Below are 23,833 nucleotides of genomic sequence, written 5' to 3'. Positions count from 1 at the left end.
GGAAAAAAAATCCATTACTGTGAACTTATTTTTCTTTGATCACTCCACTCAGAACAGAGTCTACAGCACTGAGTATATTCTTCCAACTTAATCCACACACAGTTCATTTCAACATACCTTAAATACATGCATGGTTTTACCCTCGTTTCCAGCTGACATTTTAAGTGCTTAGACAGGTCTCCATGCTGTTAAAATCATACCATTTTGTCTGCTTAAGACCAATAACATTGACTCAAACACTGTCTCTGAAAGAAATACTTGAAGATAAACCAACACATTTGGGGCTAGAAGATTTTACTCTCCCCTGCTCTCCTTGTCCACATTGGCCTAAGCGTACATTGATTTGCAGGGAAATGCCTTACAGGCAGGTTCTTGGCTGATGGCTTCTGACAGATTTTTATTCTTCTCTTTTTGCTGCTATAGAAAAATTTCTGCTATACATTTCCCAAAATTTTGTCATCTTCCCTTAAAATGCTAGATGACTTAAAAGTTTGTTCTGTTGTGTTGTTTTTTTTTGTGAATAGAAATCCTTTTTCCCAACATTTATTCAGTACACACACACACACAAAAAAAAAAAAAAAAAAAAAGGTAATGAATTCATTCACAATTTCTAAGGTTTGCAAGTGCAATGACAATTTTTGTCTTCTCTTCCACCAGGATCTCTGTCAGACCTCCTATTTTTAAGAGTGCTTCTGTGTATTTTTCTTTGAAAGCTATTTTTCTCAAAAAATGCTAGATGCATAAAAATTTGGCGCTCTCTCTAATTTTTCTTTATTTTTTACTTTTGTTCAACAGAACCTATTACATTTAGTCAGAGGAGAGGAAACAAAAAGAGATGTTGACTTAGTGCCCCAAAGCATTTTCTCAGAGGAAAAGTGTGACATCCATTATTTTAAAAGGTGTTCAAAGACAATCTCTTTCCGTAAAAGTAGCAGGTAAAAAAAAAAAATGTAGTGCTTCATGTTAAAATGAAAAAAATATTTTACACTTATTGCAAATTACAGTTATATTGTATTCCAAATTCAGTTCAAGCACACAGTCATTGTGCATGACGTTACAATACTGCCATGTCCAGCAACCAGCAGTTGATATAAAACAAACGTGCTTTATTTCAACAGCAACGTATTCACAATATATGATCTTTAAAGTGTTCAGACATCCTATTGAATTAATACAACATTGAGCTTTGTAGTTACAATCTTTCATTCTTTGTTTAAAAAAATAAATAAATCAAAGCTCACCAGTACAAAATTAAAATATGACATTCAGGCATCGTTTGAATTGTCACCTGGGCTTTTGTCTCAAGAACTGACAGGGAATATCAATGTGTTAATTGAAACAAGCAGTATGCAATCCACAGGACATCTTTAGCATATGTTTTCTTCTAAGGGCTGACAAGAGCTTTCTTGAATTTTTCAGCACTAGAGGCTAAGGTTTCCATTTTCAAGCTAAAAATATGAACAAAAATGTTGCGTATTTACATAAATATATATTTTCTTAGCAGTATCTTTTCACAGAAATCACAGACAATATTGTATCTGTTTCAAGATCTCAAAAAAGAAAACAGGAGTATGGCAACAGTTGTGTGAAAGTGTTCAAAAAAATCTTTAAAGCTATATTTCTCTTTGTAATTCAAAAGGCCCAGAAAAATAAATCAAATCAGAAACCTAGCTCCATAATGGAACATTCTTACTGATGAAGGAGAATGAGCTACTGGATGTAACAAGGCAAAGCTCAATACTCAAAGCTATCATAATTTAAAATTAGATATAATTATCCTTAACAAAACCAGGCACTGTGGAAAGGGGCTTTGGAACAGCTGCTCCTCTTCAATTTAAATGCTCATTTGTTTTACATTGACCTAGAAATCAGTATCCTCCTAACCAAAAGCCAATTAGATAATAGTCTCTCTTTGAAGCTTGTAGAATACAATTTTTTTAAATGTCTTTAATACTAAAAAGCAAAGAAATAAAACTGCAGATGATACCACAAGTATGCTCTGCTTCACGATGCACAACCAAAATCTGAGGGTTCCCCTCCTTGTGCTTTCTGAAAGGTCAGATTTACAGCCCAGGAAAGACACTCATCACTTCCTTGCGTTAACCTTTCAGTGCGGTCTCAGTCTGGGACAGTCACAGAATGCTGCAAAGAGGGCACGTGGAAAAGTCTTCCATTTGCTGCATCAGCTTCCCATCATTCCCTCCACAGATAAAAAGTAATACGCCAAACTGACAGCGAGGAAGTATTACGAGAAGTGTTTCAAAAGCTTTCCTTCCAACCTTGTCAGAGTTAGGTCACTAACATCCGTGCTTTTAGAGACAGAAGGATGTCAGGTTCTTTCAGTACTACAATATAAATAAGTTGCTTCTGGAGCAACAGAATTAAAAACACCTGGTTTCCTACAGACTCAATTTTGTCTTTCATTGTCTTGCTACCTCCTGTGTTCTTTAAAAGCAGCTTCAGCTCTCCTATTTTGGCTGCGCCCAAAGGAGACAGGATGTCCCCCAGCTAATCGGCGAGCTGTGCGCTCTGCGATATTTGTGTCAGCCAGTGCTATCAAGCCACAATAAACAATGAACTGCGTCTCTCTCAGAGAGAACTTGTGGGGGTGTCTCCTACTCGGCTCCAATTCTTATGAAATTGCAATTACAATTATTTTTGACATTTCTTCCTCTTTTCAAGCCTGGATAAAATTGGCCTGAGGCTTGGAAGTTGCCAGGAAAGACGGAACAATTGCGCTAACTTTGATTCCCTACCACTGTTCAATGTTTCTTGCAGTCATAATCATTTACGCCATTACTTTCAAATTTGGCTAAAGCCAATGCCAAAAATACATGTGCACCCATAGATCTCTTCCAGCTCTGGAGAGACAAAATGATGTTGAGAGATGGTTTGATTACAGTCAAATACAAAGCCATAATTTCTTGGTCATGATTTCTTGCTGTTCTGAGTCTTGGCACCATCCCTTGAGAAAATTCTTTCCATGAAAAATAAGGAGAGTCTTTTCTATGTGTATCAAAAAAGAAGCTTCTCAGAAAGCTGGTAACATACTGAGTCCAACAAGATCCAGGACAAAACTAATTATGGCAGGAAACTACATTAGAAAATGGGGAATTCAATTCTACCACAACATTAGGACATCAGAGAGGAAGAAAACTGGCAACCACCAGTAGCAATCCACAGTTGCATGCTGAAAAATTATCTGCTAATGTCTTAGTATTGAAAGGAAACTTCCAAAATTGCCAATATCAACTAAAAAAGCTTATATTGGCAGCATGATCTCATACCAGAATGCAAATCGGTACAGTCAAGGTAGAATTCAAGGGAGGGAGACACTTTCCAAAACAGGTGGTGAAGCTGAAGAAACCTCGCTTTCCTAAGGTTTCCTTCTGAAGACACGGAAATGGAAAGCAACTGAACAGAAGTGTGAAGTGGGATTAAAAAAAAAAAAAAAAAAGTGACAATAGCAGCATGATTCTAAATATGCCTCAAAGTTATCTGGCATCAGCATCAGTTTTTTGGAGAAATTTGCTCTGTTCCATGCTACATGGAAGAGCCTTGCTCCTGAACTTCCCACAACAGCAGTCCAGTTTTCTTCTCAGTACTGCCTTTAAAACTCTTTTTGTAACAGAAAGAAGAGTGGAAAAGTCCAAAAAATCCATTCCTGCCCAGCCAAGCAAGAGTTAAGGAGTAAACAGATTACCCAGGAGGTTTCAGTGCAACCAGCACAATGTCAAACCCAGGCAAAATAATTATTTTAATCCTGTATCAACTTTTCCAAGTAAAGTGCAAAAGTAGAAATAACATCAGTTGTTGAGACTGTTATGGAAAATAAGGTTCCAAATAAATCGCTGCCATTTCTGAGAAGAGTTCTTAGGTGCTCTTGGATAGGAGGAGTGAGGGAGGATTAAATTACTGCCTCTTCTGATAAAGTAAACATGTAAACATCAGACTTAGAATTCTTTGGAGCCTTTAACTTGCCAACAAACTACATTTCTAAAAAATGTATCTCTGGGAAGCAGCAAAACTGTCTGGATTAAGAACCAGCCAGCCAATTGAATTTTAAAAAGTAGCTGTCAGAAGAAGAATCAGTACTGAATAGGACCATTTTGTGTCAAGAGAACAGTCATGCATATAAGACTATTCAGCATTTTAATTGATGACCTAGAAATAAATATAAAACCACTGATGAAAAACTTACTGTAAGAGCAGAGTATACACAGTGAGATCAGCACTGTCAGGGTTATCTGAATGACTCGGTAAGGCTGATCTATTCAAATACTGTTTAGATACAACCAAATGGTTAATTGCACTTGTTACAGGCAACTGTAGCACAAAGGGAACACCTGCTTGTCTAACTCCACAGATCTCTTCTGGATCCCTTTTTTTAAAACATTTGTACCACCTTTGCCAGTTTCCAGTCCTCAACTACTGAAACTATTTTAAGCAATAGGTTACACAGCACAATTAATTAGAGGTTCACATGTTTCATTCCTGAGTTGTGTCTAAAGCTGTGTCATTATCTCCTTTTATTCACTGAATTAACAACCTCCTTTATCCTGCTTTTAACCACTCCACTTTCCTTTAAACCATTCTTAACCATCCTTTGCAGGTGGGAAGAGGAAACAGCATTTCTCTGTGCCTCTAACATGAGGTCCTTAACTAGGTTCCCTAGAGACTGTAAAGGAGAAGATCTCTGCTGAGGTTCCTTGCTCTTCCACAAGCTTTCTCCTAAATCAGTTCATCTTCTTGAAACTGTAAGAAATTTTAATAGGTTTTTCTGATTATTTTTAGTTCTGCCTGCATATATTTATTTCAGTTGCTATTAAAGGGTGGCTTTTTGACTTAACATTTTGAACTAGAACTGAGCGCTGCTAAGGATAAAAGTCATACTGCCTGTATCTCTGCTCTACACACAAGTAACTGAAATCTCCTCCCACTAAGATTTCATTCTACAGTGCCCGAGCTTCCTCAGCACACTGCAGTCAGCACCACTTACCCTGGTCATGTAGTGGGTAAAACAGACCCCAGATTACTACTACTTAATCAGATCCAGGTTTCAACCCTGATGCAGTTGGGTGGGAAGTGCCTTTAAAAACACAGCACGGCTCAGCCACAATCCCAATACATTTAATCTTTCCCACTTTTCTTTGGGGACAAAATGCTGGGACACAAGAACTTGACGTAAATGAGACAGACAGACCTCAGCATAAAATGCTCAAATTCTGACATGGTTATGTGATTAATTACCCAAAAAACAGATAGCAAAAGAACATAATTTTACTTGAGGCTAGTGGGCATTATTATACACTTTCTACTCCTCTAGACAGAGGTATTCAGCACAGAGCAGCAGCTCCTAACAAAAAGGTTGAGCTCAATTATGTAGCTTGGGTGGAATCAAGTTAAATCAACTTCCTCCATTTTAGTTAACACAAAACAGAGTTTAATCATCCATTCACTACTTGCTCCAGAACATGAAGCTGTGATTACCTACTTTTAAACTCCCAACCAACCAGAGAAGTTTATCAATTAGCAAAGAAAAACAGAGCTAAAAATTACTTAAGGCTTTCCACTATCATTCTCAGATGGAGATATCATAGAATACAGGCAAAGCTTGATGCTAAAAATCTTTGTTAATAATGGGACAAAAGAAGAAATTAGATAGCAGATGGAAGGTCATGCATCATTAATGTACTTAATTGAAGAAGATATGCACCACAATTCTTTTCTCTTGAAATTACTATAATTTATAGTATGGTAAGACAATCTTGTACCTGTGTTTTAAATTCAAAACACCCCACATTTTAGTTTATTTTGAAAGCCAAGTTATTTGGGTGAATTAAAGTAAAACAACAAAAACTTACCTAAAACAACCAAATGGTTACTTAATTTTATGTTGCAAATGGTCGTTTGAGCAGAATTGAAGAGCTCATGGGTGAAAAGCTCATGATTCAGAACACTTCATTTAGCAAGGAAATACTACAGAAACAAAGGTTGTACAAGAACATATGATTAAAAAAAAAGTTTGGTGCAAATTTTGACCAACAATAGATCTGTAATACATGTATAAGATACAACACTATAGCTTTCACCTTAAGATCTCCAGACCAGTAGCCCACAGCCCAAAGAATGTAGAGTGGAGAGGAATTAAGGAGGTCACAGAAGTATACTTGTACACAAAGCAGTCTAACTCATAACTTTTCTAGCTACTGTCAAATAATGAGAATGAATATTTACTGGGGAAAGTTTTTTTCCTGTTTTCTGGAGGTAGGGGAAGCCACAGAGAAAAATAAATATAGGAGAATATAGTAGGAATGCAAACTTAGGGCCATCAGAATAGTCAGAAGTCTTAAAAAGGATCTGGGTCTCGCTAGAGATAGCATAGCATACAAAGCTGCAAACAGGCAACCAAGGTTGGCAACACTGATGAAATGAAAGCTGTAATGAACACTTTGACCTTTGCCTCCGACCCCTGGATTCTTGACACAGTGATAAAAACACTATGTATTTTCCTTGGCAACACTCATTAAGTAAATTAGTTCAATTATCAATATTCAGAAAATTCAAGACACAAATTTACCAAAAGTATCTCTGCAGAGTTACCTGGTTACATTTGCTTCTACTAGAAGCCTGTGTGAAAACTTCAATGTGTGCAGTGTAACCATATTTGTGTAAACTAACAACAGAGCTGCATACCTTTAACACAAGGAGTACCAAATACTTCCTTCTAATTGTGAGTGTAGACAAATACAGAAACCACCTTAGATTTAAAGTTTCACATTTTATTTAAAATCCAAGGCAGAGAATGTTAATTTCAAGTTTCACACAGTACTTTGTTTTCATGGGCAAATTATGCAACTCTGCAATAGGGGTTCATCACGTAACTATTTTTTATTGTTGCTATACTATATGACCTCATTAAAATAATGAGGTTTGAACATTCGTATCTTCAATTAGAGCTTTGTGGCTTCAAGCAGTTAAAGAACAAATGCTGCCATTAACCTAGAGAATACCTCTCAAATACACACCAAATATATTAACAACATTACTGAATCATGAGGTCATTGTGAAAATGTAAGTCTCAGTGGATTCCATCACAAAGCAAAATCTTGAGGATTTTAATAGGATATTATTTAAGGTATAAAATTAAAATCTCTCATTAAGTTATCTCAACAGCTCATTTAATTTATCAGGCTCAAAAATATTTTAAAGGTTATTTTAGGTTAATTACATTTCACATCCTTTCATGACAGATCTGAAACCCTGTACTTCTTTCAGTCCTGTATTATAAACATTTTCCCCTTGCCAATAACTCAAAGTTCACACTGACACACATTTTTGCATACTTGCACTACAGTTTCAACATGACAGCATTTTATGTTCATGATGTACACAGAATCCATTTTTATTTTTTTCCCAAATGGAAACTTGGTCACTGCAATAAACAACAAAAGCAAGAAGCACCTCAGTCAGTTGTTCCTCACTACTTACTTGAAAAGACACCTTAGGTAGATTGGTTTATTTCAAACACACAACACATTTTGCTTTTACATACTTAGCCAGCCACAGCTGCTTTTCAGTGAACAAAATTTGAAACAATGCAAAATGTTGCAATAATCTTCCTCATATATTCCCAATAATAAATGATGCTTTGAAAAAACAACCTGGTAGTTACTCCTAGTCCTGGTTTGTAAAGGAAAGAACTATAGATACTGACTCAAAATCAAGACTGCAAGTGTAATGGTTATTCTGATTTTATATATTCGTGTTCTCACAGACTTCAGAATCTGAACAATGCCTTGAACAGAATTAGTAATAGTTGAGTGATACAGGTACACTATCTATAAAGTGACTGCAGGAATAAGTTATTTCATAGCCCTGTCCATCTGAGTTTTCCAAACATTAATAAACTGAGCTTCACAGAAAATCTGTGAGGTATGCTTTCCTCCCAGTTCTACTGATGACCAAGTGATTTAACCTCTCTGTATCTCAGTTTATCAAAGTTCAGATATGAGGATTGTTGCGTAAGCCTTAGGCTTTAGTACTGTTTCAGTTACAAGGCTGAACTTATCTCTGCCAAGTGATAACACCTCTCCCCCTCTAGTAATCTCAAGGCAATAAGGACTGTAGATTAACTCTTCAGCAAGATTCTGAGCTACAGCTGTTCAGAGGCGAAGCATATAAACAACTGTATTCCCATTTTCCTCAAAGCAGTAAAATAAGCAATCACCGAGTCTCTAGAGCTGTAACTGTTTCACTGGGAAGATGCACTGCATGGCTTTGATAAACCAAAATAACACAGTAGAGTAAAACACACCAAACAACAAAATAGCTGCCAAACACAGGGGATACGCTACTAATTTCTAGAGCATTTCCAAAGCTTTTGTTAGTCACGGACTTAGGAGGGGTTTTTTATAGGTAACTTAAACCTCAAAGCAGTCTGTATTACTGGAACAAAGTAGCTTGAAACTCAGGCAACCAAAATATCACATGCGTGAAAACTGACCTTCTTATTACCTACCGCATCCTAGGAAATAGTTACCAGATGCAGAAGGCAGCTATATTAAAATACTAAATGTGGACATCTCATGCAGCCTATGGTATCACCTACCAAAAAAATAATATATATATATATATATATATATATATATATATATATAAAAGGAAACTTCTGAATATTTTAGATTTTTAAAGTTTGTTTGCTTTTACTGTCTGCATCAGTATATTATTATATAAAGGCCAAAAGGAATCACAGAACACTCTTATGGAACAAAGTATCGTTCCAGTGACAATGTATATTCAAGGCTGCCTGAATAACTCTTTGTATTGTCTTAAGTTCCTCACACCTCCCCAAGAAAAAAAAAAAAGAAAAAAAAAAGAAAAAAAAAAAGCTAATTTTCCATGCACACTACAGCAGTTTCTCACTTTACACCTACAATAGCACTGCTGTCAGGAGCAGAACTGACTGCGTGTGCCAAAAATCAATTCAACATATTCATAGACAAAAAGTAACACACAGCATCTGAAGATAATGAGAACTGCAATCATTCAAACTGACAGTCTAGTGCCTAACAATTATCACAAGGCAAGTTTTATGAATTCATATTTCCTATGATGACAAGCCTCAGGTTACAAAGAAGGGTGTTCAAATTTTCTTTCCAGTATGAAAACCTCCTTTGAGCCAATGAGTCCACTCCAAAATGAAATTCACTTAACTGGAGTTAAAAAAAATGCTGACCTGAAAAGACTTCATAGCAAGTTGCTGACTGTGTTCAAGTACTATGCACTATATATTAAGTATAACTTTGGTACAGAATTTGTCACAATTATTTGCTATTCTTTATTCAGATACACATTCATTATTTAGAATGAAATTTCATAGTGAAAATCCTAACAGGACTATCAGTTTTGAATGCCGCTGTGAAGCATATGTTCCTGAATTTATCATGAAAATATGCAGGATTATAGCATATGCATTTTACTTTTCCCACCAGAGATGCCTTAAAGCTGTGACAAAGGTAAATCTCTGCAAGCACCCTAGGCATTGCCTAGTGCTCGGAATTTTGCTCAGAATACTCAAATATGTTCAAAGAAGCTCTTCTGCAATTTGCTTATAACGGCATTTACTCCTCTGCAAAAGGCCTGATTCTCCCCTTCTCCACACTATCAGATCCTTGTCCTCACTTTCAAGTCTTATCACTCAGCCCATGCCGGTATGTTCAATCCTCCACCCAGAACTTGCTCCCCATCTCTCCCTCAAATCCAGTCCCTTCAAGAAAACACAAGTCTGGACAGTGCTTTAGCTCTTCAAGCAACACTTACCTTCTATCTCATCTCCTCAGAGCCACATCTTCCAAAATCCATAACTTACCAAAACTCTCAAAGATTTGCTCATAGACTTCACAGCATAAACAAATGTAAATTGTTAATTAGTATGCATAAATTTAGGCTTCACATAATCTTAATCTTAATCTGGAATCCATTTACTTACCATTTCAGGCTATTACTGCTATTTTAAAACACAATTTCCATGACTTCATACAGTAATAGATTTCATTCACATAACCATAGTCCTCTGCTATCTTCTACTTTTCTAACAATATGAGATTTGTACAGTCAAGTATTAAAAGTTCTTTACACCCTAGAACAAGTATATGGTCTTCATGAGCTGTAACTTTAATTATTTTTGATTATTTTTCAGTTAAAAATATTTTCAAATGTCTTCAGCAACATTTAAACAGTCAACACCTTACCTCCTAAAACACAATCAAAAAGTAAGGTTACCTATAACAAAACATTTTGGAAAAAGAGCAGCTTCGTGTTTCAGAACACACAAATGTAAATGAAGTTTTCTCATCAGACTCAAATGTCTGCTCCTGAGATAAGTATGCAATCAATCAGCAGGAGGTAGCTCTACACACAACTGGCATTAATGGCTTGTCCCCCAACTACTGCTATATTTTTCAGTAAAAAGACAGAGATTACATCTAATTCTTTTGCAAGGAGGTAGAAGCCTAAGCTCTGTGCACTCACATCACTGTGAGTATTCATATTAAACAGAAAGCCAGAGAGTGCAGTGGAAGACCAGCTTTGCAAGCTAATGCTTGATTTGCTAATCAGATACCTGCAAGTCACCACAAACTCTGTTCCTTCCAAGGCCTCATCACTGTGAAATTAGTGAATAATACACAGAGAGTCTGTTAAAGCACGGCAAAACAAGGAGGAGACCCAGATACAGAATTTCCTTTTATAACTAATAGGGTTTTGGAAGCAGAATATAAAAAAATTGAACTTCTAACTGCACTGCATTTCAGCTGGATTTTTCAATTGTTAATTTCTGTAGTGAATTTGCAAACAACACGCTGTTAATGTCCCCTTCTAGCTTCGGTGCACAGGAAAAGATCTCGCTCTTCTTTAGGTTGGCCCTGTAGCAATGGTGTCATTTTGTGTTGAAAATGCAATTCACTATGCTGAGATGAAACCTCCAGTACTTCAGCACCACCTAGCAGGTCATCGACCAAAACACAGTTAGGCAACACATCTTTTGACCCCCAAAAAATGCAAAAAACAACGATTGACCTATTTGCCTCAAAAAAAAAAAAAAAAAAAAAAAAAAAAAAAAAAAAAAAAAAAAAACACTAATCTTATTTTATTAACTATCCTAATCACCAGCTTTCTGTTACCAGAAAACCACTGTTGCAAGCCATGGTGCATTAAAATATGAAGCTAATTCACACTCCAGCTAAAAAAGAAGCCAGATTATTAGCAAGTGGTTACTGTAGAACACAATCACACAAATAGTATTCTTGTGCTGCAAAATCACAAAAAATTACCAGGATCTCTGAAAACCTTTTATTAGAAGTTACTTAGGTCTCAGGGTTAAACTATTTCTCTCAATTGCTACATGCCCACCAGCAGATGGCAGAACATCACCGCAAATTCCTCACCAGGCTTTCCAAACATCAGCAATTGGTTTTAGCCTTAAAACGAATATAAAGGGAATTATCTACATGGTGGCTTTAAAAACCCAAACCTGTAGCCGACTAGCCACTCTCCCTGGTAGCCAAGAATGATGCAGAGGTGAGGCACAACCTTTTGTAATAAAGAGCAGAAAGAGCAAACTGCACAGGGGCAATACACTGCCACAGGAGGTTTATATACTGGGTACAACTGATTCTATTCCTAATACAGCTATACTAAATCAAAAGCAAAGGAATGAAAACTCGGAAAATCAACAGTGAATATTCTCTCCTAAAAAGCACACCTCAACTTGAACGTCAAAACTAATATGCCACAGTGTCAAGTCTGTCTCAATTACCAGGTTTCCAGCACAGTCTCCCTCCCTGCCCCAAGGATGACCATTTGCCCCATTCTGCTCAGAATAACCTAATCCTCAAAGCTTTAGGTAACTGAACGGTCAGGATAGATGAGGCTGAATGGGGGCTGTCACCGGCTCAGTATAATTCAACATGGGAAGTTTTTCAGCGTGTTAGTAATTTCAAGTCCTTGCATCTGAGACTTTCTGTCCTCCAGACTGTTATTCAAAATCTGAGAGGTTTTGTTGTGTGGGTTTTTGTTTGTTTGTTTTATCTACTTCTTGTAGAACAAGACCAGGGAAAGGCAAACTTTCTGACATATTCTACAACATGATTGTCTCATTTTAACCATTACCTTGCAAAGTGAATGTAAAACCGTAAGTCATTTGAAATTTCTGAACAGGAGACTGACTCTGGAAGGAAACCTTAGAAGTCTATCATCAGGATTAACAAAGCACCAACAGTGTAGTCACCAGACTTCATCTCTGAAGATGAAAAAATGACCCAGACCATATATTGTGTGGTACAGAACACAAGGAAGAAAGTTTATACCAACAAGAGACCTGCCACTAAAACAGAATCCTCAACCTAATTTTCAAAAATGATGCTCAGTTTTCAGTTCAAGGAGTACAGGGAGCAGTTTAGAAAACTTAAGTTTGTAAGAAGGAAAGGGAAAAAAAAGGTTCAAAATTGCTTTCACAAAAGTATCAAATTTTCCAATGACAGACTTCCTTGAAGTGTTTTCCCATCACCACAGTTGGCAACAGGAACATGCATGGTTTCTTATTCTTGGAACATCTCTAATTTTTCCAGGCACTAGATAGTGAGCAACGCATGAGAGATGTAGCCCAGGAGTTGGGCTGGATCATCCTTGCAGGTCCCTTCCAACTTGGGATACTCTGTGATTCTCATTTATGGGTAGCACACTATCGGATGTTCTTTCACAAAAAGCTGGAGATGGTGCTTGAAATGTGCTATATGCCAAGGGAACACGCACACACACACTCCTCTTTCTCCACAAACGTAAATACGTATTTGGCAATGGTGTGGTACTCCAGTAGAGCAGCCTATCCTTAACAATAAAAATTAAGGGAAAATCATCCCTTGTCCACCCATACACACTCCAACCCTGGAATATTAACACTTTGCGGCATTGAAGTAAATTGCTTTTGGCAATCAAATTCAACTCTTTGAGTTTTGTCAAAATAACTGTTTGCAAGAAGACGCTCCCAATTCACCTCCTCTACAACAATATTCTCTTCTCAAGCTTTTTCCTTTCTAAAATTAACAAGCCCTGATGCTTTTCATGCCTTTTTTCATAAGAGAATGCATCCTTATCCCCAATCATTCTCATCAGTTGTCTTCAAAGCACAATCCACATCCTAACTCCTTTAAGACAGGGAGTCTGCAAGCCAAGTTTTCAGATAAATGAATCCCCAAACTAAGTCATGAGAGATTTTCCACATTATTATCCTTCTGTTCCTTATATACAGTTTTTCTATCCACCACCCCATATTTTTTTTCCTTCATTTTTACTATGTTTGAGTCTTGAGACCAGAAAACATCAGAGATACTCACAACAAAGCCTGTGTCTATTCCCCCCAATTATTTCTTTGGGTATGTTAGGGAATTAAATTCTTAAATATGGAATAAAAATCATAGGACACTCCTCACCAGGATGTCCATCTACTACAATCACAAACGTGTGTCTTAGAGCTCACGATGAACTGAAGGTAGGAAGTCCTCACATATTTAGAAGGCACACCGATCTGATCAACATCACAAGAGCACTTGGCATTCAGGCTATGATGGCTTCCTTTTCAAGTCAAGGATCTAGTAGCAACTGCTATGCAGGCACATTAAATCAGATTATCACACATGCAAAGAGCTAAAAGGTTCTAACAATAAATTATGGTTATGAAGTTTAGCATGTTAGAATATCATTTCCAATTCTTGAGCTGTTGCTAATAAGTAGCCTAGCTATCAGTCTTGTTTCAGAAGTTACAAACTAATTTCTAAGCAGTTGCTACCATTAATTTATTGTTTCACTTTGTAAACAAAGTCGGGAAAAAAAACACACAATTTAAGCACAACAGAAAAAAAAAAAAAAACAACACTACTGAATACCAATACATTGATACCTACAGTACCATAAAGTGGAAGCAGAAATAACGCACGTAGCTCTGAGTATTATGCCTTTCCAGTACCACACTCTCATTTCTCCCTAGCTATGCTTCTATTGTATTAGTAACAAATAATAGGAGAATTAAATGCTCTAACAATCAAGGCTGGCACATTAAAACGACACTCTGCATTACTGAACCTACTCATCTCTTAATAGAGCTATTCTTCTAAGAAGATTAATTATACTGGCAAGAAACCCTTTGCTGTTCTAATTTGTGAAACATATTTCAATACCACAAGCATTATTAGAAGAGCTGCAAACACGTAACTAGCTCCGAGATCCCAGGACTCACTGCATTTAATTAGGTGTTCATCCTGTGACCAGCTCTTTAGTCATTGCTTTAGAAGCCCATTTCATATAAAAAAAAAAAATTAATTTCTGGGCTTAATTAACTGCAACTGCAATTAACATACAGCCCACCATAAACCATACAGAGGTAGGAAAACGGCCATATACTTCAGTACCTAGCAACAACACAAAAGGACTAACACTGGATTTATAGCTAAATTTGTCTGCTTTAATTAGAAAGATTATTATTTTAAAATAAATTATTGACATTGCACTTCATATCAGAGCATTTGATAGACAGCACAAACACTGCCATGACAAACTGAAAATACATCACATTAATATGCAGCACTACCATGCAAACACATCTGCAGCCCACTGAATTGTGCAGAGCTGTTAAACAACAAAGCAGGATTCCAAATTAAATATCTGAGAACTAATGCTTTGGTTTAAAGCACAGCTATTTTCATTAAGCTATAAAACTTCAAGGTATTTGCCTACCACCAGGCAATAAATCTGTATTTTAATGTTTTGCTTTTTCCCTTTTTTCTCTTTTTCTTTTTTTTTTTTTTTTCTCAAGACCCCACCAGATAAGAACTTGGATGCCACTCTCACGTGCCAATTTTTACTTCTATTCATATAGAGAAATTACAACCACTGCTAAGAATAAATATTTAAGACTAAAACTGATAGAAAAGTATCTACTGACAGGCACCAATCTAAGACAATACAATTAAATCAAATCAATGCAGTAGCACATCTAAAAATGCTAAGACCACAAACACTTCATTGTGAAATTAAAACACAAACACATGGATGTTTTAACATCAAAGATTTTAATTTGTTTTCAAATCCTGGTGGTACCAAACTGCCAAGGATTCACAAAAAAAGTCTAACTGGTAGCAATCTAAAGGCTACTACATACAAGGTACACCATTTAACTTAAGGGGCCATTGCTTCTATAAACTAGAAGCATTCAAAGGGGTCATTGCTTTTTAAGAAACATTCACCCAACTCCTTACAGCCCTATATGATGGTGCAGTTAACACACCAAAATTTCCTCATTTCCGTAACACCTGTTACAGGGACAACACCATGAAAACTCGGAAAAAAAATAAGCTTCTAGTTTTGCTTTTAGTTTACCATTTATGAGCAATTTATGTTGTATGTATGACTGCTCGCAAACAGCTGATAGCTGTCTTTGCCTACTCTTAAACTTCTCTTCTCCTTGCACTTCAACAATTTAAAATAGAGGGAATAACGAACGTCTAAAAACAGAAGTTATGCTCCTTTTGGTTTGCAATTCCATCTATAGCCAATTGAATTTCCTTCCCACATATAACATTCTCTTCTTAGAGAATGCTAATTTAACAGATGCAACATTCTTCAAAAATATATTCATTTTTACTAAAGCCATTTGACAGAAACCATGCAGAACAGCAGATGTCAGTTCCAGCTTTTCAATTCCATGGACAGTTATTCCTTTCAGCATCATCCCCCTAGCTGCTCTCTGGGGAAATAGGCCAAGGTAGCTACTCAGAAAGCTGCTTCCCAATTAAACTTGTTTCAAATGGTCAGGTTCCCATGCTCACATCTCTCTAGACTTCCACTGTTATATTTTTCTTTCAGGAATCAGGCAGCTTAAGTAGCATCAAAAAAGAGCTTCCCCAACAAAGAAATAATTATTTGTTTGCACGATTTTTTCCTTTTCATTTTTTTTTTGTCAAAAAACGGGGTGAATACATTCTCCTCTTAGTTCACCTCTAACCCCAAAAAGTGGGCACATGAACAAAATGAGGCTTTCAATGAGAGGGAGGAGAGAAAGCAAGGTAAAAACCATAGCACGGGATCACACCGCTCTTGATTTATAGCATTAAATCATCAAGATTATTGCCAGACTTACTCACCAAGCCAGCAGTAAGTGAAGGAGCAGATTGTCCTAGAGACTGATTTCTCATGCGGACCAGGTTTGAGGTATCTCCAGGTGGCTGCCATACTGTCTGTCCCACTCCACTGTGGACACTATTTGATAACGGAAGTAGCTGTTTTCCTTTAAAAACAAAACCAAAATACTATCAACTTATTTTTAAACAAGTTTGCAAATTCATAATACCATGCTGATAACAAATATTGCATATGTACAAAAAATTGTTCATAAAAAGGCAGTTTAAAAGTTTTGATTGGTTAGAACTTGAACAGTATACTGCTCGTGAATTCATTACCTTTTATAATTAAATATTTTTAAATTATTTACTTTCATTATTATGTAATGGACAAATCCAAAATCTTGTAGAAATGGACTTTTATCACTTCATACCTTTCTATAATTTGCACTGCTTAAAAAGAAAACAGCATTTGCTGCCAATTAAACGATTTATTGCCCTACAGAGAGGAAATGTTCGTGTTACAAAAACCTTCGAGTATAACTTTAAAAATTCTCATGAAAATACACTCATAATTTTACAATATTACCTCTTCTCAGTAACTTAGCCAGTCTGATATCCCTGCTTTCCCAAAAGCTGCAACATTTCCCAAATCTGCTGCAACATTCAGCAGCAGATTTCATTCAGCTCTGGTCAGAAAATAATATATGTTTAACCATTGTTTTGTTTTGAGTCAGGGATCAATATTTTCTCTTTAAGAGAAAATTCACTGGTCAGCAACATCACAGTATCCTAAAAGTAAAACATTTTGTATTTTTTCCAAGCCTCCTTTGCATTTCACTAGTACAGATGCTGATCTCCCATGCCGCACACACAGCGAGAACAGTAGTTCCTATCTCAAAAAGCTCACACCATTGTGCCTTCCTGCAGAAATTATACAATAATCACTTAAGAGGATCTGCTCAATACATTTTTTTTCTAGTCAATATAAAACTGTTTTGAAAATGACAAACTGTAAATTTCCAGAGCAAGAAAGAAACAAAGTAAGTCAGATTTTGACTGTATCAGGCTTGACAATGTCCTTTTACATACAATGTCATTCACAATAAAAAAAGAAGACAGTCTAGCAGTTGAAACACAGGTGAAAAAGCGTTTAAATCCTGATTCCACTATTAGCTTCCAAATGACTTCCTCTGTAACTCCAGTCAGACTCTGTAATTCAATTTTGCCATCTGCAAAGTGGGAGCAAATAATACCTCTTTTCTCTAAATATTGTCAGATTAAATTATTTCAATGTCCAAAACTCAAAAAAGAAGTATGGACTGTTAATAGTACACTATCCTAGACATTACCTCCCATATTAAAACAGTGCAAAGCACTTACTTATATATGGGAAAAGGAAATAATAGTTTTGAAACAGTGTGTGCCCTCCTCTCCTTCCCCTTCCAAGCACAGCGAACATGGTTGCATTCAACTACTACATGCTCAAATTCATAGGAATCACAGGAGACTAAGACATTTGTTGCAATCAGTAGCAGGAAGAAGCCTGCATCTTTCATCACGTATACTGCAGAAAACACTTTTTCTCAGCAGGCTATTCTTTTGCAAATTCTTCAACTTGACCTTAGAATTAAATGTGGTATATTACATTTGTTACATAAAAGCAGCTACAAGATTTAGAAAACTGTCAATGTGATCATCCATGATTTCATGTGGGTGATGGTGTTGTGTTTTATTTTTTTTTGTTTTGGTTTTGTACCTTGGCTATGTTAATTTCCAGTAATAGTTAAAAGTAATGAACTAGTAACTGTACATTAACGGAATGAGGCAAAGTATGAGAGATTAGAAGGCTCAACTTTGGCAAGCAAATAAAGATCCAACGTAGTAGTATCTTTTTCTCAGTCCCATTCTATCTGTGTACAACTATGGACATAATTTTTGTGGTTTGCTCATTTTCAAATTATGTGTAAAAACAATGACTCTGCTTCTCTGCAGAGGTCTAAAACTACAGAAACGTACAATGCTGTATTTATCTCAGCAAAGCACTAGCAAACTATCCTATAATAGCAATTCAAAGCATGTGATTATCTACCCATTCAAAATGCCAGTACTTGGGAGCAAAAATAACATATGATATAGTTATCAATATCTCCTTTTAGTTCCAGAAAAACAGCTCATATTTAAACAAAATAGAACTTCTTTCAGGGAATCAAGAAGCCACCTACTGCGTAATCTGAATCCAGGATGACAGTTTTCAATCAATAGTCAAATCTCAGCCAACCAATTTGCATGCACAACCATCTATTTCATCTATATACAAGTATTACTCAAATTGATTTGCTTCTGTCACTAAAATAAGTTGGAATTATTTTCAGGATGGAGCTTGAAACTAAAGCCTTTCCCTACCATGTCTCGAGTCCTACATACATTCCCAACACCTGCATTTAAAACATATATCTAAATGTCTACATTTCCTTTATCCAACTGAGTTAAAATGATCTGGCTGCGGCTCTTTTCCCCTTCCTGTATCAGGTTATAGCAGACTGAAATTTCACTAAGATGCAGCAACAAATTGTGGAGGACGTTATCATTTCAGACACAAAATTTACAAGGATTTTATATCCAAACAGAAAAAAATATATTTAAAAAAAATATAGAACTTCTCATTTTCCTGCTTCCTCTTGCTTACTTCTTCTTTTATTCTCCTCTAGTGATTAACCTACTTTAAAGAACAACCCTACTTGCGTACAAAATATGAGTGAGTTTCCATTTTTCAAAAACAACCCATTTATTACAAATAAAACATTAAGACAAGGCCAATCCAAAATAAAATGTACATACTTTACTGCTTATTTAATTCCATTACACCCAGCACCTCAAACATTAGTATATTTATCTTTCTCCAGATAAAGGACGGAGGGAACAAAGCTTTTTGTATTTTCACAATCATATAAGTCAAGCCCATGCTACTGCCAAAATGAGCGGTTCCGCTCTCTTCCCCTCCCACCTGAGAATTTCAAGCCCTTCTTGTTCTTGCTCTAACATGCAAATAGTCAAACAGTCAGCCTAATTAGGGAGGAAATGGGCTAAAAGTTAACCCTAGAGAAGAACAGTGGTATTCAGGCAGATCAGCTATTTCATTCTAGACCGATCATGCAGCTAGCTCTATATGATCTAATGCTGATATCACAGACTTTGATACAAGCTCTAAATAATTGTGCAAGCATCCCCTCGCCCACGTATGAAGTCTCCAAAGAAGTGAACTACTGAACTTAGCCCAACATTTTTGACTCATTAGTTGATTATGTTCACTCCATGGTTCTACAGTAGTCATGAAATAAATTTTCTGATAGAGCTGAAAACTGTGGTCAGGAAAAAAAAAAAAACACTAATATAAACTGAAAAATATGTATCTTTTTAAAGCAGCATTTTTACTTTGCATCACGTTTTGAATAAAAAAAATATGAAATAATTTCAACATGATATAAAAGTCAGGTTCCCCATAAGAAACGATATGGCAAAGTAGGCAAGCTTACAGTCAGTGATGGCTTTAGAAGTAGAAGAGGTAAGAATATATCACTGTATTGCCTGAAGTCCCACCACTCCCTTCTTTTAACTTTGCACATCAAATCTTAGCTTTTAACTTTTCACTCTGGCCAATATGCAGAATTTCATGCCAAATCCAGCTCTCTTTTTCACTCTCTTCTATTAATACCTCCTTCTGAATCTTCCTCTTATATAAAAACTTGTATGCCTTCCTGTCAACAAGAGGTCGCGTCTAGTTTTAAAGAAATGTCCTATCGATATCTTTTATCACAACTGTTATGCCAACAAGTAATACAGAGTATTTTAATAATAACGAATTGTCATACGGTCTTTACAAAATGGCATACCTGACAAAGAACTTGCCAAACTACCTCTGCGTAGCTTGCAGTCATCTTGACTTAGCTGACGATGGAGCTTAGTTTTCCCACCAGATGAAAAGATGTCAGGATTGCTGAGCTTTCTGCAGCGCAAGGGAGTGGACTCTATTACTGTTTCCTGTACAAAGAAGAACAAGTAGAAATTTGTAAGTGAAACCTCTTGTATCAATTTCTAAAATATACTATCTCCAAGTATAAATGAGATCTGATTATTTATGTTTTTTTATTATTATTTTTTATTAAGCAGACTATTCAGAAATGTAAATCCCCCTCTTTTGTGCCACTTACCTGTGCTAAAAGCACATCACAAGACCCCAGTCAAATATGCTTCTTGAACATTATTGTTGTAAGGTTTACCATTAATATGAGTCACAAAAAGGCAATTAGGCTACAGAAATTACTAGCAGTTACAGCATGTAGGTAAAAAGGCCAATGAAAAATCATGCTCAGCTTTGATTTAATCTATTTCCTACTAAAGTAAAGAGGATTATCTCTGGATTTCTTGAATATTGAATATTTGAATATTTGTTCCTTCTAGTCTATGAGTTTAAACAGTCTGAACTGTTTCTTAGTCTACAGACAAAGAAACAGTTCCGATGTCTAATTGCAACCTGAATCTCCTAGTATAAGTTACAGTTCAGCAGCTTTACTACAAGAACATACATATCACTATATAATAATTCATTAGGATAGAGATCATTCTTTGTGGAATGTCTTTGTTATTACTACAAACAGAATTAGACATGTATTTGTCAGAAACACTCCCACACATGTAAATTCCTTTCACAGCATACAGCAAACTTTCAATCAAAATGGAAATAGGTAGAAGAACAGCGATGAACACAACCACAGCTTTTCCCTCATGCATTTAATTGTTCTGGAGGTGTCAAAGTAACTCACATTATGTGCCTGAAGAAAAAGTACAAGCACAGCTATCATATGTGGTTTTGAAGAAAATGTAACACTTTCCATTACAGCCTACGTAGATGCACTTGGTCAAGTCTTCCCTTCTCTGCAGCTGTGCAACACATTACACGTGTCTTAATGGATTGCTCCATTTTATTTCAAATGCCTCTCATTAGCTACTTCGGGTCATGCTTATCCTTATAAAATCTCATCTGAGGCAGAAAATAAGCTGCAAAGAACAATATCCTTGCATGATACATCACCACATAGCCTAGCAGTTTTAAATCGTGTCTTTTAAGTCATGCTTAAATCAAAAAAATCATCTACCATTAATGGCTTTTAATTAAGATTTGCAGATTGCAATCACAATCAATTTCTGAAGTCATTAATTCAAACCTGTTCAGTCTACAGAGTTATGCCCCAAACTGTCAAATCCAGAGCAGGGCTGCACACTCTAAAAGCTTCAAGAATTTTTGTGGAGAAAGGGAAAAAAGGCATGAGTAAAGTGGTTTTACATGAAAAAGAAAACTGAATGTGGACTTGAAATTGTATCCTCACTTAGCTCTGACTCACTCATTCTTGACCTTTCTTAAACCCCATCTCTTTTTGGCACCTCATAACAGTAACTTGGCTATTTGTTTGAGGAGCAGGAATGCTTTGCTCTACATTTGCTTCAGTGGTGAACATTTCATAGGTTGAGAAGTACTACTCTAAAACAATCTCTTCCTCCAGTTACAGTTCGCCATTCACAGCTGCCACACCAACTAAACCAAATCAAGAATGAGACCTGGGTAACTTAGAGTAGACCAGCTCACTCATCCAGTTCATCACACAGCTGCAAGCAGTTGTTGTTGGTGCAAGAGGGGGGAGAGAAACAAAAACAAGTGACCTGGGGTAAGCTGCGTGACCTGAAAACTGCTTTAATCGTACCTTCAGGTTCTTCACATCTTGAAGCAGAAATGCTCACATTTTCATCTGCCTCTGAACTTTTCCACAAAGTTACTGAACGCCTTCGTGTGCAGCAGCCTATATTTCTGTTTTTCTGTCATTTGGAGAGCTGAAAAGACACCTACGCTCATGCTACCATGCTTTCTGGTTGTACTTAGGAGTAGGCTAAGTAATTTTAAATTGCAACATTAGCAGTCTGCTAGAACATCTCTGAAAGCTGTGGAGGCCTGGGGAAAAGAGAAAGTCTTTGCTATTTCTATTTGGGATGGCAGAAAATGGTTGCACATACATACATGTCTGTAAATAGAGATATACACAACACTTTTAATATGACATGTCCTAAATGCCTGTAACTTCTAAAAACTGTCATGCTTTTCCCAATGACAACAATCAGAAATGAATGTACACCCACCCCCACAAAAAAAGGGGGGGGGGGAGGGCATTCCAACTTACAAGCAGGTTAGTTAAAATCTCACCCAGCATTCTACAATCATTTCCAGCATTCTATAATATCTAGCTATTTCACTGAACCTAGCCATATCCCCAGTGAAAGGCCCTACTAACAAGATGCCACTGGTCTCCTTCTCAGTCCATGTAATGTGTGCTATTAAATAAATCCTTAGAAGAGACAACTTTTTAAGCACCCTCACCCTGCACAGGCCATTATCCTGCCTTCACCAGCACAGGAAGGGGAAGCACAGTTCTTCTTATAAGGCTGATGCAGCAACTGTTGTTGCTCTTCTGCCAAGTCCAGCTGCGTTGGGATGGTTGGAGGAATTACGCAGCCAGAAGACACACAGCAGCCAGCAACAGGAGCAAGGGACCCTGCCTGTCACCGCCCAAATACTCCCCACACCCAGAATATAGAATACATCCCCTCCTAAACTGGGGCTCCGGGGCACCTCCTTTGCACCCCGTTCCTCCCACCCAGTATAGACACCAGAAAAGAGGATTTGGGGAAAACAACATGGGAAAGAGCACCAGGGATATACAACTACATGGAATTTCCTCAGCTGCTGCTTTTACTTCACTTTCATAAATTTTAATTTTAATGATGGCTTAGTGTGACATCCTTAGTTTGAAAGGTATACCTTATAACATTACTAGAGTTATTGGACATTTGTTAATTTAACTCCAGATCAACTATTAATTTAACATTCAAATCAACAAAAGGAACAAGAATCAGCACCTGCAAGAATAGAGGACTTTCTGAAAGGTTTGTTTCAGGAAGAAAGGCAGGTATTGCTTTGCAAAAGTTTTCATCAGAACAATACTGTACAAAAACAATCTTAGGATTATTGCACTAGCAAGAATACCCATCAGCAGGGCAAATTAAAATTTTCAGATTAACATGAAGAAGTGTGCCCTGACCAGAGATTCTCTGTTCACAGTTTGCCTGGGGTGCACACTCCCACACAACACCCCCATCTTTCTCAGTGAACTGCAACTAAAAAAGAATGATCATTCATTCACAGCACCAAAGTAAGGAAAGGCTGTAAAAACAGAAATTAAAGAACTGTAAGACAAGTCCTTTTAAAAGTAACTTATGTATTTTACATCTTTTTTTCACCCAATATGTAGACAGGCACATACCCACCCCTACAGCTCCAAGGAAGTGCTTACTTCCCTACTCTTCCCCTTCGCCCTCTACACAGAGTCTCTTCTTATTGGTAAAAATAATTACAAGTTCTTATCATTCCTTCTTGAGTTGCAGTACACAAACGTTTTACATTTGATAATATCCAAATCAAAGCGCCCCACTGAAGGAGCGCACAGAGCACCTACTTCTACTACAATACCCGTTGAGCTGCGACATCCTGCCTACGCACACCTTCCAGTCCAAGCTGACCCCAGTGGCACCTGCCACCCCCCAGGATGCCACTC

The 23,833-nt window shown here is 36.8% G+C and overlaps 1 protein-coding gene across 7 annotated transcripts in view; it reads right to left on the bottom strand.

Annotated features, from left to right (window-relative positions):
• The window catches only part of MAST2 (microtubule associated serine/threonine kinase 2), a 198,933-nt gene that overhangs the window by 158,893 nt on the left and 16,207 nt on the right, over positions 1 to 23,833 (bottom strand). For all 7 annotated transcript variants that reach the window (XM_038183262.2, XM_038183260.2, XM_027462776.3 and 4 more), the window contains exons 2-3: positions 20,066 to 20,213; positions 16,197 to 16,339 (exon numbers count right to left, since the gene is read on the bottom strand). In XM_038183262.2, the coding sequence (XP_038039190.2) occupies positions 16,197 to 16,339; positions 20,066 to 20,213 (291 nt within the window). The remainder of the gene's footprint in view (positions 1 to 16,196; positions 16,340 to 20,065; positions 20,214 to 23,833) is intronic.

This window comes from Anas platyrhynchos, chromosome 8 (genome assembly GCF_047663525.1).
Source record: "Anas platyrhynchos isolate ZD024472 breed Pekin duck chromosome 8, IASCAAS_PekinDuck_T2T, whole genome shotgun sequence".
NCBI lineage: Eukaryota > Metazoa > Chordata > Aves > Anseriformes > Anatidae > Anas > Anas platyrhynchos.
This window is presented reverse-complemented; position numbering and strand designations above follow the sequence as displayed.